The following is an 18,429-nucleotide window of genomic DNA, read 5'->3' on the forward strand; positions in this document are numbered from 1 at the left end:
AGATGAGGTACAACTTACTAGAATTAAGTAATAATAATTAAAAAAAAATATATATAATATATATATATATATATATATATATATATATATGTGTGTGTGTTTGTGTGTGTGTGTATAATATACAATGTATACTACAATGCAGACATGTCAAACTCAAGCCCGGGGGCCAAATTTGGCCTGCGATATAATTATATTTGGCCCACGAGATCATATCAAATATGTATTAGAGCTGGTCCACTGGCTACAAATAATAGGCTATAAAGACATTAATTTATTTAATATTACGTTATTATTTGCTTGTTCTGGATTCAATGTTTAAGCAAAACTATTTTTAAACATTTATTTTAATAAGAAAAGGTTTAACATTACATATCTGGAAAGAACTGAAATTTTTCAATAAATATTTAGTTTGGCCCATGACTTAGTCCCCGGTTTTAATTTTGTCCCTCTGTGAATTTGCATTTGACACCCCAGCTATAATGTGTAATGTATGTAAGTATATATGTATGTATTATTCAATTATATACATATTATAAAATATTGATTAGACTAGTAAATCCAAAGATTTTCACATCAGGAACCTGGGTTTAAATCCCCCTCCAAGTGTGTGTGTAATCTAATATATGTATAATGTGTTTATATGTATAATCATGTGTTGATATGTGTAGATAGAGCTGGATGTATTGGATTGTGTGTACAATGTGTGTACAAAATCATGAACTACATACAATACTGAAAATTTAATTAACCCAGTGGTTTAAAAATTCTAACTGCAAATATTTGAGTTGAGCTAAATGAGCAGCTGTTGCCAAAAGGTCCAAGTAGCAAGCCACCCAATCTTTTAAGTTCTGGAAGATCGTGACTTTTAAGTTCAACTTAAAATAACCGAGGCAATCGACTGCTTCAGTTATTTTGAGTTCTGGTAACTTATTCAGGTTTACAGTGTGGCCAAGTAACATTTTCGATTTTCTCCATAAAAACATTATTACTTTGTCCAGAATGTTCCACAGTATGGCATTAGGTGTATCTATCTCCATGAAGACAGGGAGACAGGGAAGGTGATGCAACAGAGCTATGTTACGGGTCAGATCTATGGAGAGGTGACCCCACATGGTAAAAATGTATGTTTTTTGTATGTATATCTTAGTAATAAAAACAACTGAACAAATGCAAAATACGTACTAGTACTTTCTGCTGCACGATGGAACATTCTAACTAAAACGTCTCATTTCTCTTTTTTATTTTTGTCAGAATAAATACATCCAGGTTTTACAGTAGATTCAAATCATTTTCATAGATCACACTAAACAATTTTAAATTTGCAACTTGTATCATTATTTACTAGTATTAAAAAACAAAATATAAAAATCGTTTATCATGTCCCAAGTTAATGTCTTTGGAAATACTGTTAGGTTTTACACCTGATAACAATAGAAGAGCTGTCATGATTCTTTCCCTTTGTTATATTTCAATATTTTTAACAAGGGACATTCTGAGCCTTATATTTGACTTCTATGTGACCATCCATGCAGCCAAAGTACACCACGTCCTAACTTTTCCATTGTATGAGAGAGCTGAACCTGCTGGACTTGTCCTCATCCCGGGGTCACTATGCAAACGTAAAACTTCTCATTCCACTCTTTATGGACTCCGGCCTCGGGGGTATCGTAACATTACATCCCCAACCATGTATAGATAATTAAAACTGTTTCTACGTTATACTTACTTTAAAGGATATGTCCATTAAAAAGCACAATATCAGTGATCTATACTAAGTTTCTCCATTTTAAAAAGCCCATAAGAATTCTGCAAAACCAATGTGGAATAGCCTTTATAACAGGCTCTGGTTTAAGAATGTGGTTATTTTACTTAATGGCACACTAGCCACAACACTGCAGCGCTATAAAGGTTAATGAAAAACAAATAGTGAGAATGAGATGTGGATGGGCCCCGAACAGAAATAAAGATTATAAATGAGTGTTTGGACAAAGAACTAGTAAAAGTCTGGCCCGCTGTGAAATTGCAACAGTCTGTGGAGCTTATAATGGGAATAAAGGAGAGGAAATGTGCTGGAAAGCTTTGGAGAGCATTGCAAAGGGCTAAAACCAGGAACGAAAGCAAAAGTTTGTCTAGACCATGACTGCATTAAGCTCTAACTATCGGTTTAAACTATGAAGGAGGAACTTTAAGGTCTTATATTAAGCAAAATGGACTCTTGTGTGCTTTCAGCCATGTTATAATGCTGTTACCTCATCAAAAACATACTTAGATCTGTGTTTTTTCATTCACATGATTATGTAATCCTCATTTATTAGTCTGTCTGTATCTCCAAAGTTCAAAATGCTTTGTTCTGCCTTGTGTTCCAGGTATGTTTGTGATGAGGAAACAACATTGTACATAGTGTAATGTGGGTCCTTTAAACCAGGGGTCCCCAACCTCCGGGCCAGGGATTGGTACCGGGCTGTGGGTCGTTTGGTACCGGGCTGCAAAAGCATGAACCCCCTCTCCCATACGACTCACAGACCACCCCCCTACCGTATGTCGTCTGGACCATCCCACCCTTCCATACGTCGAGAGGGCCGCACCTCTAAACTAGAGCCCGACCGATATATCGGTTGGCCGATATTATCGGCTGATATGGGCAACTTTAGACATATCGGCTATCGGCCGATATGCTTGCTGATAGGGGCCGATATTTCACGTGGGCATGTTATACCTCGTTATAAAGCTTAGACTCTCTACATTCTGTTCATTTAATCCAATTTACAGACAGATAAATGTCCTAATATGTGGCTCCACATCAGTATTTATCTACGGAGTCATTTGTCTGTGTGTGTCGTACTGTCCCTGAACACACCACAGAGTCGCGTCACTCACGTGTGTTTGTTTACACCTGCAGACACAGATCCAAACACTGAGATTATATTCTTTTTACGGACAATCGGTTTGAGTCTGGATTAAAAGGACATTTATTAGTGCAGATTTGTGATGTGAGGAGGAGCCTGTGTGAGCGGTGAGTGTTGGAAATATGTCGACTCTGAAGCTAGTTTTTGTCATTTGTTATGGGTTAGCTGCTGTAGCTCCCGCACATAAACAGACTGTTTTCTATTGGTCTGTTCTAAAGTGACTATATTGGCCGTATATTTGCTACTGGACCTGCACTGATATGTAAATGAGCTGTGAACAGACGTGTGAATTATGACATTTGCGCATATAATTAATTACCGCGGCGCGCACGTATTTACGGCTAAAGGCTAATAGCGCTAACTTTCTTTACTAGTTATGGGTCCGTCGCGAACGAAATGACTCTTAGAACCGGCTCTTTGAAGGGAACGACGGGAGACCTGATCCTTATTGGGAGCCGTGTTTTCTCTTTCTCTCACTTTTTTTCTCTTCACGCCGCGTGCAGACTCGTGGTAGTTTGACAGCGGCTGAAAACGAAACTTTGAGAAATTTGCGTGTACGTAGGATTAAAAAAAAAAAAAAAAAAAAAAAAAAAAAAAACGAGCATATTTGACTGTAGTTTAGCATAAAATAAATAAGTCCTGGTTTAGTCCTTTTTCAGTCCTGGTTTAGACCTGGTTCAGTCCTGCTTTAGACGTGCTTTAGTCCTGCTTGCAACAAAACAATCTGAAGAGCCACTTGGGAGCCAAAAGAACCAGCAGCTTTTAGTGAGCCGAGCCAAAAGAGCCGGTTCTCTAAAAAGAACTGGAATACCCATCACTAGTGTCTAGAATGTGATGCAAAAATGCCATTAAGCCAACCTACTGTCTGTAAATATGATGTAAAGAGGCAGAATAACAATAAATGTTGCCTAAATAAACCCAATTTAAAATCCACCAGAGCCAAACCTAAGTTTTTTAAACAATTCAACATTTACAGTGAATTTTTACATCACTAAATATATCGGTGATTATATCGGCTATCGGCAGCTCCAACTTCCATTATATCGGTTTCATATCGGCCACAGCAAAATCCATATCGGTCGGGCTCTACTCTAAACCAGAAATAAACCTGAAATAAACCAGAAATAAAACCAGGACTAAACCAGGTCTAAACTAGGTCTAAACCAGGACTAAACCAGGTCTAAACCAAGTCTAAATCCAGGATTAAACACAGAACTAAAACCAGGTCTAAACCAGGTCTAAAACAAATCTAAATCCAGGATTAAAACAGGACTAAACCAGGTCTAAATCCAGGATTAAAACAGGACTAAACCAGGTCTAAACCAGAACTAACACCATGTCGAAAGCATATCTAAAACCAGGACTAAAACAGCACTAAACCAGGTCTAAACCAGAACTAAAACCAGATCTAAAACATGACTAAACCAGGTATAAACCAGGTCTAAACCAGAACTACAACCAGGTCTAAAGCATATCTAAAACCAGGACTAAAACAGGACTAAACCAGGTCTAAAGCAGGTCTAAACCAGAACTAAAAACAGGTCTAAAGCAGGTCTAAAACCAGGTCTAAAACCAGGACTAAAACAGGATCTAGCCAGCCAGTCCATGAAATATTGTCAGATATAAAACCAATCCATGGCAGAAAAAAGGTAGTGGACCACTGCTTTAAACCATAATTGTGATTAAACATCTGCATTTATCCAGTTTATACACAACACAACAAAGCGCTATATAGAACAAGTCACGAATTAATGAATTGTAACATATTATGCAAAAAGGACTTGAGGTTATATGATAATAGCAAAAACAACATCCAGATGACCACCTTTGAATTCGCTTTAAACCACTGGACGTATCAAGAACTACACCACCTCAATACCTGGAACTGCATTTCAGGTCACTTACACTGGTTCTCTGAGCAGTCACCAAATATATGTTTTGAAATTGTCCAGGATTGTTACGCCACAGGTAGAGACAATGTGCGGTTTTTAAGGCCATAAATAATCGCCAGACTCGTTTTAAGCTTTTCAGCCATTAAATCGTGTTCATTAATACTGCATGCTTACATTAACATGTTTCTCATTATCTAGTTTAATTGTTTTCCCAATGCTAACTCCCTCTGCAACAAGTATAAGGCGAGCTGCAGTAGATCAGTGTACGGGGAGCGCTGAGGTTGTGAAATAATGCATAGTTCTTTAATTAACCATAAATTTAAACTCTAAATAATGAATTGCCAAAACAAAGCATATTTAAAAGCTAATAACAAAACAAATAATGCATAAGATGTGTTCTTTAGATTTAATATTTAACACGTCTTTTATACCTTTATAAAAAAAAAACAAGGAGCCAAACATTGCTATTATCTAATCAGAAAACAGAGTCAGCTTCTTACATTGGTTTGCCAGATCCTAATAAAGACTAAAACAAGTTTGCAAATATGCCTAAAAGTACTCTCCATGGAATGAAGTGTCCTTATATATGACAGCTAACAATATTCCACGGTCAGCTGTGATTGCCTTCTATTTTTAAACCTCTTGGAGCTCACTTTATCTCCATTACCTTCAACTGTTTTGCTCCTATTTATTTTTACTTCAACCTACTTATTTCAGGAGCCGTATTTTTCCTCCTTGTGCTAAAAATAGTCCAGCGTTTCGTTCCCAGGTTACATTTTTTGCCTACACAACCCCAGTCAGCTGTTTCGCCAAATTACTAAGCGCTCCTTTTTCAACCCAAAGCCTACATCAGTGTAAGATCTGTCGCGTTGTTGGTTTTTGGCCCTTTTAGCGCGGATTAGCTGACAATGAAGCTAGTGGCGCCGCAGTATCTCTCCTCTCCTCCGTCCCCCGGGAATGGAGGGAGGAGAGAGGAGAGGTAGAAGGCTGCAGAGATGTCTTTGAAACGGGGATCCGCAGTGTAGTTCAATGATAAACGCAGAGACACGCTACTATCAGGGCCTCCTGCTGTGATCGAGCCCAGACGCCAGACCGGTGCTGTGGAAGTCTACGGGGCTATTTGTACATTCATACATGTTAGTGCACATATAGGGTTTATCACTGTTACTAAGCCTGCGCTGACTGTCTATGGAAAAGTATGACGGAGAAAAAAATGCACCAGACTCTTGCCATATCTTGTTATTGTTATCTGAAGGCCAGGCTGGGGTTATAGTGGTGCAGTTGGTAAGTATTTGCCCTCAAACCAAGTGGTAGACAATTGCTGCTGAAGTCTATTTGGGGCTATTTGTTACTGCACATACGGTTTATCACTATTACTAATTTTGCCTGAGTGCTTATGGAGAAACTGAACTGAAAATGCACCAGAGACACTTGAAATGTTACTGTTATCTCAAGGCCCAACTGACAGTGGTAGTGCATGGTTTTATTTTGTTACTCAGTTTATCTGGTATCAGTTTATACCTTTAACAGGCCATGAAACATGAAACAGGACATGTGAAAGCTCAGAACCTTCGGAATTCCCTCCCTGAGCTACAGAGGCTGCACTAGCACTGATTAAAGATTGGCTGTAGGTGCTGGGGTTTAGGAAGTGACCGTTCAGATCAGAGAGAGGCATTTTAGGTTTAAACACATTGGATTTCAGCTTTGAAACTGATTCACGTGGGCCTCATTCTACTTTCTGATTGATCATCTTGAGAACCTAAACCTGAGCCTGATTCATCAGCCGGTTTAACTTTGTAGAAACCGCATTAGGATTCGTTCGCTCAATGGTAGGTGGGTACTTTTCTAATTTAACCAGTCGCTGATATTGGGTTGTGACGTATGTAATGTGTAATCCAGTAGGAAGAAGGCCAGTGATGTCTTTCTCCTTGATAAAATTCACCAAACATTCTCTTTGTTCCAGCTTTAAATCCTCAATCTCAGGAATCGTTGCCAACACAGAATGTATGTTTTCCTCTACATCCATCTCGACCGCTTTATTTACTGTTGTGCTGTACCACAAAAGGGACCCAGACAGACACTTAAGTTTGATGTCACGGTCTACAACTTCCGGGGTTCTTGCAAACCGTCTAGTGTATTCCGATTCCTGACCTAATCACTGGAGAGAAATAAAATCGAGTGGAGGCGCAAGGTGGCTCCAGCCTGGCTACCAAAACACCACATTATAACAGAAATAAGTAGGACATGTTTTTATAACTAAGAATAAATCAGCATTATAACTATTATCAGTAAAAGCTATGTTTGATTTAAACATGTTTACCTCGCATCTGGAGACACCGATCAGTACAATTTATGAGATTCATAAACTTACATACGGTTCCTTTAGACAATAACAGTTGTACAGTCTTACATTTACAGTTTACTGCCTTGTGTTGTGGTCAAATAGCATTTAGTTATCGTCTTTGGGTGTGTCTAGTCTTATTTAGAGGCATTAACAAGCAACTTAATTGGTCTGTTTTATAGTATTAATCAAATCACTACAGGTAGCTGACCCTTTAAAAGATATTCACATAGGCCCAATAACCATAACAAACCTATTATATTATTATGGCAGTCATGGGCCCTTGGAATCAAACATCTTTTCTTTTATAACAGCACCCTTGCAAATTACTACAACTACTACAACCACCACTGTATTTCTTCCATATAAAACAGTCTCTCCAATCTCTTCTGCACCCCGTATGTGCAGATATATGCACATAATCTAAGAGCCCTATAGTCTGGCCTGTGGAAAATTGGGTCACAGCACATGCTTAAATGTGGCTCTCACCCCTTTAATTTGTTATCTCAAACCAGAATGATTACTCATGAAATCCAGCCAAACCGGGCACCATTTGAACTGCAGGATAACGAGCTAGTATTTTCTCTCTCGCTCGCTCGCTCTGTGGCCCTCAACTCTCTGCGGATTCACTGAAAAAAAGTTCAGTTTCTTTCAAGTCTCGGGGTCCCAGATGATCTTTTGGCTTGTTTCTGGACAACGCCGTACCTTCTCGACACAGCTTAGAAAAAAAAAAAGAAAACTCTCCTCCACAGCTCTTCATTAAAACATACACTGTCTTCTAGTCTCTTCGGGGAATTCGATGTACGTTCTATACAGACTTCTGGTGCGCACATCTTTTCAAGTCTCTAAGCTGTGAATAGAGCAGCTTGGTGGGGTGTTGGAGCAGCAAGATGGTGGATGGCGGATGGAGGGGGAGGAGGGGGACGTGCTGAGACGAGCTACCCCCGATATGTGGCTTTCCGTGGGGTGTCCCAATCAAAGCCGCCCCCCCCCGTCCCGGCTGAGGCGAGGCAAGCGGACCAAAGGGTGTCATTAAAGCAGGGAGCACAGCGGAGGGCGACACAGCACAGCGCCCCCCATGGGTCAAAGTGTTTACACCCCACTGCACTCGGAGCTGAAGGGACACAGAGGAAGAGGAGGCAGAGGAGGAGGGGGGCTTGTCAGAAGAGGGATGACAATAGAAGAGACAAAAGACAAAGTTATGACAGAAAGTGAGTTTAAGAAGAAGAATGTTTTGTTTTTTCCTAAAGGCTTTTGCTTCAAACCAAAATAACTAAATACTTTTCTTGTTGTTGAGTAGGAATACAACAAGATATGTATGCGATTATGATTGTTAATTAATTAAAGACGTACTATGTAACTTTTTCTGTGGAAGCAGTGGAAGCTACACCACGTGCTTGTCTCATTATGCTTTATCTTAAATGTTTCACAGTATGGCATTAAATTTTTATCTTCATATAGGCACCATGAGATGAGAGAACTTTCAAGCCATATTACATTCCAGATCTGTGAATAGGTGACCAGGTTCACAGAAAGATAGCATGTTTTCCAAGATATATTTAATCAATTAATGAAATAATTACAGGTTATATATTTTCGCGGAGCATTCTAGGCAAAAAATAATAACAATAATAACAGGATATAAGCAGGTTTGATTTTGCCAGCATTTGTTCATTTCCCTCAACAATATAAAAGCAATTATTTCCATGGTGCAGTCAAGTATACAAACTCTCACCTCACATATTTAACTGCATCAAAACACTTTACTATTTACTATTAAGAAGCCTTATTACAGTCCTTATTATCAAGAATCTGTAGAAGAAAATAAGTTCAGTAGATGTTCTGATTGTGCTTGTGATGTTTACGGTAGCATCAGCTTTCTCAGCTTTAATAAAATACTCTTAATGAAATAAATTTAATGCTGATATATTTAATGCCATATAGTGGAACATTATAGTAAAAAAAATAACATCTCCTAGGACACAAACAGATTTTGCATTTGTAAATTTCTCCAAGCAATACATGTAGCTATGTTTTTCAAGAAAACTGCAGTCAAGTTTGCTCTCTGTCACGCTATATCCTTTTTGGTCTGCCGGTAACACATTACATTTAGTATTATGGAGCTAACAGTCCTTATTATCAAGAATTTGTGGAAGAAAACAAGATCAATAGATGCTCTGATTGTGCTCCATAGCCATCTTTGTTTGGGATGTTTACAGTAGCATCAACTTCCTTCACATGAATAAAATACTGTTAAAGAAATAAATACAAGACTGATATATTTAACACCATACAGTGGAACGTGATAGTTAAAAAAAAATAAATAAATTACATCTCCTGGGACACAAGCAGGTTTGATTTAGCGTGTTTTGCATTTGTAAATTTCTCCAAACAATACAGTTATGTTGTTTCAAAAAGGGTGTACTCAAGTATGCGCAATGTCACCCTATATTTTTATTGTTCTACCGGTAACCAAACACATTACATTTACTATTAAGAAGCTAAAAGTCCTTATTATCAAGAAGTTGTGGAAGAAAACAAGTTCAACAGATATTCTGATTGTGCTCCATAGCCATTTTTGTTCAGAATTTTTGCAGTAGCATCAGCTTCTTTTGCATGAATAAAATACTCTTAATGAAATAAATACAAAACTGATGTATTTAATGCCAAACAGTGGAATATTTTAGTAAAAATATAGCATCTCCTAGGACATATGCAGGTTTTATTTAGCAAGTTTTGCATTTGTAAATTTCTCCAAACAATACAGTTATGTTGTTTCAAGAAGGCTGCAGTCAAGTATGCCCAATGTCACCCTATATTTTTTATTGTTCTGGCGGCAACAAAACACATTACATTTACTATTAAGAAGCTAATAGTCCTTATTATGAAGAATTTGTGGAAGAAAGGAAGTTTAATAGATGTCCTGATTGTGCTCCATAGCCATTTTTGTTCAGAATGTTTACAGTAGCATCAGCTTCTTTCGCATGAATAAAATACTCCTAATGAAATAAATATACAACTGATGTATTTCATGTCATACAGTGTAACATTATAGTAAAAAAATAAAAGATAACATCTCCTAGGACAGTGGTGTCAAACTCATTTTGGTCCGGGGGCCGTATCCAACCGACTTTGATCCCAAAGGGGCCGGATCAGAAAACTCATGGCATATAAACCCCAAAAATAACAATAAGTTCAAATATTTGTGTAGAGAAACACAAATCTACAACAGAAATCTTTTTTTAATTGATGAACTCTTTCTTTTACAAAATATTATGATATTATGAACAACCTGAAACTTTAAGAAAAATACAGTTTCAACACAATGTTTTAAAATTAACTTGTTTAAAATTAACTTGTAGAAATAGGAATAAGTAAATTTTTGTTGTAAAAATCCTGCACTCGGCTCCACTTTTCTCATTTTGGACATTTTGTTGATGAGGGTGTCACGGTCAACAGTCAAAACGATCGTCCTTTAAGAGCATTTGAAAAGAGACAAGTCTTCATTTGTGCTGCTCTGGTGGGAGGGGCCACGTACAGAGACGCTGGAGACGCTGCTGTGATAAACACCACAGAAAATTAACAATATTTTAATAGAAAATATAATAAAAATACTTTTAGTAGAAAATCAGCCGAGGGCCAGACTAAAGGTCTTGGAGGGCCGGATCTGGCCCCCGGGCCGTATGTTTGACACCTGTGTCCTAGGACATACGTGGGTTTGATTTATTTAGTTTTGCATTTGTAAATTTCTCCAAACAACACAGTTATGTTGTTTCAAGAAGGCTGCAGTCAAGTATGCCCAATGTCACCCTATATCTTTATTGTTCTGTCGGTAACAAAACACATTACATTTACTATTAAGAAGCTAATAGTCCTTATTATCTAGAATTTGTGGAAGAAAGGAAGTTTAACAGATGCTCTGATTGTGCTCCATAGCCATCTTTGTTCAGGATGTTTACAGTAGCATTAGCTTCCTCAGCCTGACCCTAATATGCCAAACTTCAGACTTCAAAACCGTTGGGGGGTAAGTCATCGCCGCGCTAGTTTTCTCTTTGATTCGCTCTGTTCCTGCGTTAGCTATTTCTTTTTTTTTTTTACGATTGGAGAAATGCCATAAGATGAACAGACTTAGAAGTGAGTGAGAGAGAGGTAGAGAGAGAGAGGAGAGAAAGAAGGAAGGAGGAGGGAGGGGTAGAGCTCTCATCTCTCCATGGAGGGCCTGCGTCTCTGGGCTTTCTTCACAGCGGGACCAGAACATGAAGAGGACTCAGAAGTGAAGGGGGAGACAGAAAAGTGAGTGCCTCCCGCTAGCTTGCTCCTCTGCTGAGCGGCGGCCATTACGGAGCTGTAAGTACGAGGTATTAGCCGCGAGAAGAGAGTGGATCGCGAGGGAAAAAAAAGGACAACGTTCGCAAAAAAAGTCCTCAAGAACGGAGAGATGGGAGGATGGGGCTACAGCAGACAGCGATAAATAAAGCTTAAGGCATTATACAAGAGGGCTATACAGTAACATAAGGGCCAATAGAAGTGGTTAAGAGTCAATGTAATCTAATGAAATGAAGTGGAAGGATGGGGAGAGGAAGAGGGATGGGAGACATAACCGAGGTCGGAAGAAAACATAGGTACAAAGTAGGTGCTCCTGACCAGGCAAGGATTTAAAGCAGGGGTCACCAAACAAGACAGTTCTTTTGGATCTCAGGCAATTTGGTAAATTGGTCCAAATCATCAGTAGTTGTACAGTTAACTGCAAGTTTAATAAGCCAACAACCATTTTGGTGCAAGAAAAGAACCAACGTCAAAGATACAAAGATACAAATAAAAATCTGGTGGCACAGTTAAATCTCATTGAAAACGCTGTATCATATTTGGTCAAGAGTTAATGTTATTTTGGGTGTATTTGAGACCTTCTTTATCATGTGAATAGATAAAATGAAAAATATTAAGCTCAAAATGGACCGTTGACCGTTATTTGTCAGTTCCTGTACTCTGCCTTTGTATCTTGTGCAAAGGCAAAAGGCAGTAACAGTGTATGTTTTGTTTGTGATTTAGCTCCAACTTCTTGCCTACTTTTTGTTTTTTGTTTGTTGCAGCCTTGGTATTCAACTATACTTAAGTTCTCTTTTAATGTGAAAGTATTTTGTGTATTTATTCATACTGTACATACTATACTGCAAAGTCACTTGTGTGTCAAACTGTTTAACTGTGTAAGTGTTGCCGCACGATCCTGTTCAGAACTAAACAGGAAATCCAAAGCTCTTCTATATCATTTCAAACAAACACCATGATGACTAGAACTTGGTGAAGTGTTCTTATAATTGATGGAAGTCTGGGGAAAGTCAAGCAAATAATGATCATGTCATTTTCTGCCTTTACCTTTGCATGACTCATTATTTTTGGCTCATGAACTGACAGATAAGGGTCAAAACTTAATTTTGGTCTTAATATTTTTTCACATACAAATATTTCTTCTTTATAGCAAGCAGTTGTCAGATTTTGGGAGCCCTACCTATTATACTTTTGTCTGGATAAAACAGAAATTTTGAAGTCATTTTTCTCAGTTTGACACTCTGGAGAGTTAAGGTCTTTTGCCTTTGTAGGGCAGTATAAAGCATCTGTGTTTGAGAACTACCAAGAAACTACATTCAAGATGAACAAATTTGATTATCTTTTGTCCAACTAGTAATCAATATTCATTATACAATCTACATTTTAAACACACAAGCTTTAGATTTTAAGATAAGAGTGAAATATAAACTGCTAATACAGGAAGCCTAAGCATTTTATGTTTGTGGAGGTTTAAACTACAGGGTTATTTTTCAGAACTTTGTTTCTGCACGAGTGATCATTTTACACTAAGAATTTTAATGTACAGTTTTATTTGCAGACTTAACAAATCGGACAATAAAATAATAATGTCGCAAATTTGAGATTCAGTGCAATAAGATATCAGTCCAATATGTGGAGACACTGGTATGGTTGTCTTTTAAAAACATAAATGTTTATTGTTTTGTAATGTCACTGTCCTTGCACCATGAGTCTGGAATAAAGAAGAACTGAACTGAACTTTGAATAATAATTACTGTTAAAATACCTACTATACAATCTTTGCTTTTTGCCTTTTGTGACCACTACAGTTGCAATTATGATTTTATTAAAAGCCCTACCAGCTTTCTTCCCATGTATATGAGCTGTACTCATTGTTGTGCTTCCAAACTCATTGCGGTGAACAACTGGGATGCTCAAAATGCATAAGGTAAGCCAGGAATAACTTTGGACCTCTGCAAACTACTTAAAATGAAGTTCTGTGTTTTCACTTTTTTAAGACGGTAAAAATCAGGTACAGCACTTTTAAACTTGCAGCCCTAATGCAGATATTCTTTTTTGCAGAGTAGACCAAACTAGTGTAAATGAGAGACAGTATATGTGAAAATGATGCATAAAGCTCAGATTGTATCAACGTCAAAGCTCCATCCCTCTCTCGCTCCCTCCTGTCTCCCCCACCCCCCCTCCCCCCTTCGCTCCTCCTGTTCCGGTGTAATTGTTGGCAGTGAAAGTGGAGTTATTAAGAGGTTCTTTATGGCTGACCTACATCTCTCCTGGGGGGACGTGGCCTCGGCGTGACCCCCCCTGCAGGTGTGTTCTCGCTAATGCATAGATATAAGCGCCGCTGCTTTTTCATCTGCCTCCACCTCGCCACGTCCACACACCTACTTCCAGCTTTTCATCCATCTTTTTGTAAGGTAAATCCCAGGTCAAGAGTATATATAGAAACAGACAATCTCGGCTGTTTAATTCCATTTCACAAGTTGGTCATTGGTAGGCAGATTAAAGAAGGTGTGAGCTGTGGGACTTCCACTTTGTCTAACACTCTCCTCTGCCTCATCTGCTCCCTCTGACCTTCTCCTCTGCTCCGTCTGACCCTCTCCTTTTCATCCTCTGCTCCATCTGACCCTCTCCTCTGATCCATATGACCATCTCCTTTGCATCCTCTATCCCAAAGGACCCTCTTCTCTGCTCCATACGACTATCTCCTTTTCATCCTCTGCTCCATCCAACCTTCTACTTTGCTCCATTTGACCTCCTCTGCTTCATATGACCACCTTCTTTTCATCCTCTGCTTTATCTGACCTTCTCTGCTCCATCTGACCCTCTCCTCTGCTCCATCTGACCATCTCCTTTTCATCCTCTGCTCCATCTGAGCCTTTCCTTTTCATCCTCTGCTCCATCTGACCTTCTCCTCTGCATCATCTTGTCCATCTGACCATCTTCTTTTCATCCTCTGCTCCATCTAACCCTCTCCATCTGACCTTCTCCTCTGCTCCATATGACCACATTCTTTTCATCCTATGCTCTATCTGATCCTCTCTTCTGCTCCATCTGAGCTTCTCTCCTCTGCTCCATCTGAACCATCTCCTCTCCTCCGATCTGACCCTCTACTCTGCTCCATCTGACCTTCACTGCTCCATCAGACCCTCCTGTTTTTCTTGTCTGCTTCCTCAGCCCTGTCTGACCCTCTCCTCTGCTCCATCTGACCCCCTCGTCTCTTCTCCTCTACATCCTCTACTCCATCTGAACTTCTCCATGTGACCCTCTCCCCTGCATCATCATAATTACTCACTTGTGTAAAACATATCACCAAACTGAGCAAGCAAGTCAACTCACACAAATTCCAAAATAAAATGATATCCTCTGCTCCATCTGACCATCTCAAACTCTGACAACTGTACATTTCTATCTAAAATGGGTCAAATGCGTTTCATAACTGGAGTTGGCAGTTTGAATCGGGGTCCCTCAAAGTGCATTTTTCATTTAGCTTGAGTAAATCAGCGTTGGGGGTAGAGGGGGGCGTGTCCCGCTTTCAGACAGACTAAATCATTCATGTCTGTAGTCTGTCAGACCCCCTCCCCCCAGCACATGAATAAAACAGAGCAGGTTTACACGCACTTTTTCACACGCACACTCCAAAATAGATCGCTACATAGCAACACATCTGCTCTGTGATGGAACGTTTCAACCTACAAACTATGAGTGACTAAGACAAAAAAAGACATCATCTAAGATAAGTAGCAATAAGTAATTTAAAGCTGTACTGATTAAAGAACAATTCCACCAACAGCACCACTGAATGAAGGCTGCAAAACAAAAGGCCCAGACAAAAAGAGCAGACGTATTACACAAAGAGGATTCAGTCAACAAATGTTATGATTATGATCCATGATATCCCAATGTACAGTCACTGCTATCTTCAAATGAGGAGGTTTTAAAATGTTTTGTCTCTTCACAATCAGACCAACAAGCCTTTTAAAAACTAGATATTTTCTTCGCTACAGATTTTTTTGGGTCGCTTGTATCCATGTTGATTAAAATGTAAAGATATGTTTTGTATAATTTCTAATCTGTAATTACTTTATTGACCAATTTATTCCAGTATTGCCGGTTCAAATGAATGTTGAAAAGAAAAAGAAATGGTTTAATGTCCAAATAGGTGACTTATGGATCCTTTTATTGCTGCTTCAAAGACTGTTTTTTTATAGTTTAAAACTTGAGTAATACTAATTGTACAGAGACACAATCACTCAGTCAACAATAAAATATCTGGCTTGATTCTTCAGCCGGTTTCACTTCATGGAAACCGTCTGGCCTTGCAGCATTAGGATTCATTTGCCTGTTCGACGGTAGGTGGGTACTTTTTTAATTTAACCAATCGCTGCTATTTGGTCGTGATGTATGTAATGCGCCAAATCTCATAGGAAGAAGGGCAATAACGTCTTTCCCCTTGATAAAATTCAGCAAACATTCTCTTTGTTCTGGCTTTAAATCCTCAATCTCAGTAATCGTTCCCAACACAGAATGTCTGTATTCGTCTACATCCATCTCGACCGCTTTGTTTACTGTTGTGCTGTACCACAAAAGGGACCCAGACAGACACTTGAGTTTTGACTTCATGGCGTCACAGGTCTTCTGATGTTTTTGCAAACCGTCTAGTGTATTCCGATTCCTGACCTAGTCGCTGGAGAGAAATGAAATTGAGCGGAGGCACTAGGTGGCGCCAGCCTTGCTATAAAATATCCTCATTAATGTTCAAATCCATCTTTATTTTGTGATTTATGAATAATGTCTATTGACTTGGGTCGTGAAGGTTTGTGAAATATATGGGAAAATGTGGGTCTCCAGAAAAAAAAAAAAGTTTGGGAACCACTGGTCTTCAAAGCTACACTAAAAGACTAAATATGCAGGGTTTGTGTGCTAAGCATGTGTTGATGAAACAAAACACAACTCCAGATCTGTTTGATGAGGAAACAACATTATAACAGATCAGAAAAAAGTGTAATGTGGAATCTTTAACATAACTTATAAACCACCAAAAAAGACCATTAAATGTACATTGGTAGTCTACTATGGAAAGAATGATATGGGATGTACCGTACTATTCGACTGCTTACACACACACACACACACACACACACACACACACACACACACACACACACAGTTGCTTAAGGACAGAGAACATGCATTCTCTGTACAGAAATTAAGGACACATTTTTGTGAAGCAAAAGAGCAAACCGCTGTTGGCCATGCAGTTTTTCATTATGAGCTGCTGTAAGATGTACAAACTTTAAAGTAGCAGAAGACCTTTCAATATGCAGGAGAGGTTCATATGATCTTAGACTGTGTTCACACTTGCACAAACACCACATCAACATTTGAACTAAACCCAGTACTGGACCAGGACTAAACAGGACTAAACCAGGACTAAACCAGGACTAAACCAGGATTGAACTGGTCCAAGCAACATCTACATCAGGACTTAACTTAAAAGTAAACCAGGACTAAACCAGGACGGAACAGGCCCAAGCCAAATCTACACCAAGACTTAACTTTAAACAAATCAGGACTAAGCCAGAACTAAACCAAGACTGAACAGGTCCAAGACAAATCAACATGAAGTCTAAATTTAAAACAAATCAGGACTAAACCAGGATTGAACAGGTCCAAGCCACGTCTACATCAAGGATAAACTTAAAACAAATCAGGACTAAACCAGGACTAAACCAGAATGGAGCAGGTCCAAGCCACATCTACATCAAGGCTGAACTTAAAACAAACCAGGACTAAACCAGGACTTAACAGGACTAAACCAAGACTAAACTAGGATTGAACAGGTCCAAGCCAAATCTACATCAAGGCTAAACTTAGAAAAAAAGAGGTCTAAACCAGGACTAAACCAGGACTTAACAGGACTAAACCAAGACTAAACTAGGATTGAACAGGTCCAAGCCAAATCTACATCAAGGCTAAACTTAGAAAAAAAGAGGTCTAAACCAGGACTAAACCAGGACTAAACCAAGACTCAATAGGTCCAAGCCAAGTCTACATCAGGACTTAACTTAAAAATAAACCAGGACTAAACCAGGACTAAACCAGGTCAGGTGTGAACACGGCCTCAGATAAACACAAATCTTCAAGCGTAACTTCAAAATGTGGCTCTGTGGTGACTTATGGAGGATATGGAGGAGTAATCATGCGTTCGTACTTGGAGCATGTGCTGCTGACAGCATGAGGTGCTGAGGTGGTGGAGGACACTGACCGGTGCGCTCGTGGTGTTGGGCGTGGGCGTGTCTGTAGGGGGCGCCTCGCTGTGTGTCTGCGCGGGCGTGTACAGCGTCATGGCGTGTTCGGGCACGCGGCTCTGGCCCGTGTAGTCCTGCGTGGGCAGTGGGTGTGGCGCGGCGAACTCGGCGGGGATGCCGTTCTGTGGGGGAGGGGGGTACTGGGCGGGGGTGTACGGCTGGGCCATGGCTTCCGGAGGGTTGGTGGCCTCTTGGTTACCCTGAGGAGACAAAAGAGAAACACGAAAGGTTAGATCGAAACTGGAAAAAAATTACTAAGGACGGGTTGATATGGAGTTTTTGAGTCAATACGATATCAAAAATTTGTCTTTCTGATGTGTCCGACAACCGATATTTGCCAAAACAATTTTAAAATCCATATCACAAAGCCCTTAAACAAAATTAAACTACAATGAAATCATAAATTGACTTTTCACTTTTCACAAACCATAACAAATCTGCAATATAACAACTTTTCAATCAAAAACTGTAAACTATCGACATCTAATATTTGTCCAACATTTACCAAAACCGATATTATGATTTTTAAAACCACATAGCAAAACCTGTGAAAAACAAATGCGATCTCAGAAGTTACAGGAGAATAACTGTACAAACTTTGGAAGCAATAACATATAATTCACATATAATTGCAGCTCAAAATTAAAGCTTCACAC

General features: G+C 39.2%; 1 protein-coding gene across 1 annotated transcript in view; it reads right to left on the bottom strand.

Moving 5' to 3' along the window:
* LOC110161044 (RNA binding fox-1 homolog 3) overlaps positions 1–17,940 on the bottom strand; it is a 180,500-nt gene extending 162,560 nt beyond the window's left edge. The window contains 1 exon segment of the mRNA XM_055152615.1: positions 17,753–17,940. Coding sequence (XP_055008590.1) covers positions 17,753–17,940 — 188 coding nt within the window.
* Positions 17,941–18,429: the final 489 nt, after the last annotated feature.

The sequence above is a fragment of the Boleophthalmus pectinirostris genome, unplaced genomic scaffold (genome assembly GCF_026225935.1).
Source record: "Boleophthalmus pectinirostris isolate CB_2022bp ecotype Guang Dong unplaced genomic scaffold, ASM2622593v1 HiC_scaffold_17, whole genome shotgun sequence".
Lineage (NCBI taxonomy): Eukaryota > Metazoa > Chordata > Actinopteri > Gobiiformes > Gobiidae > Boleophthalmus > Boleophthalmus pectinirostris.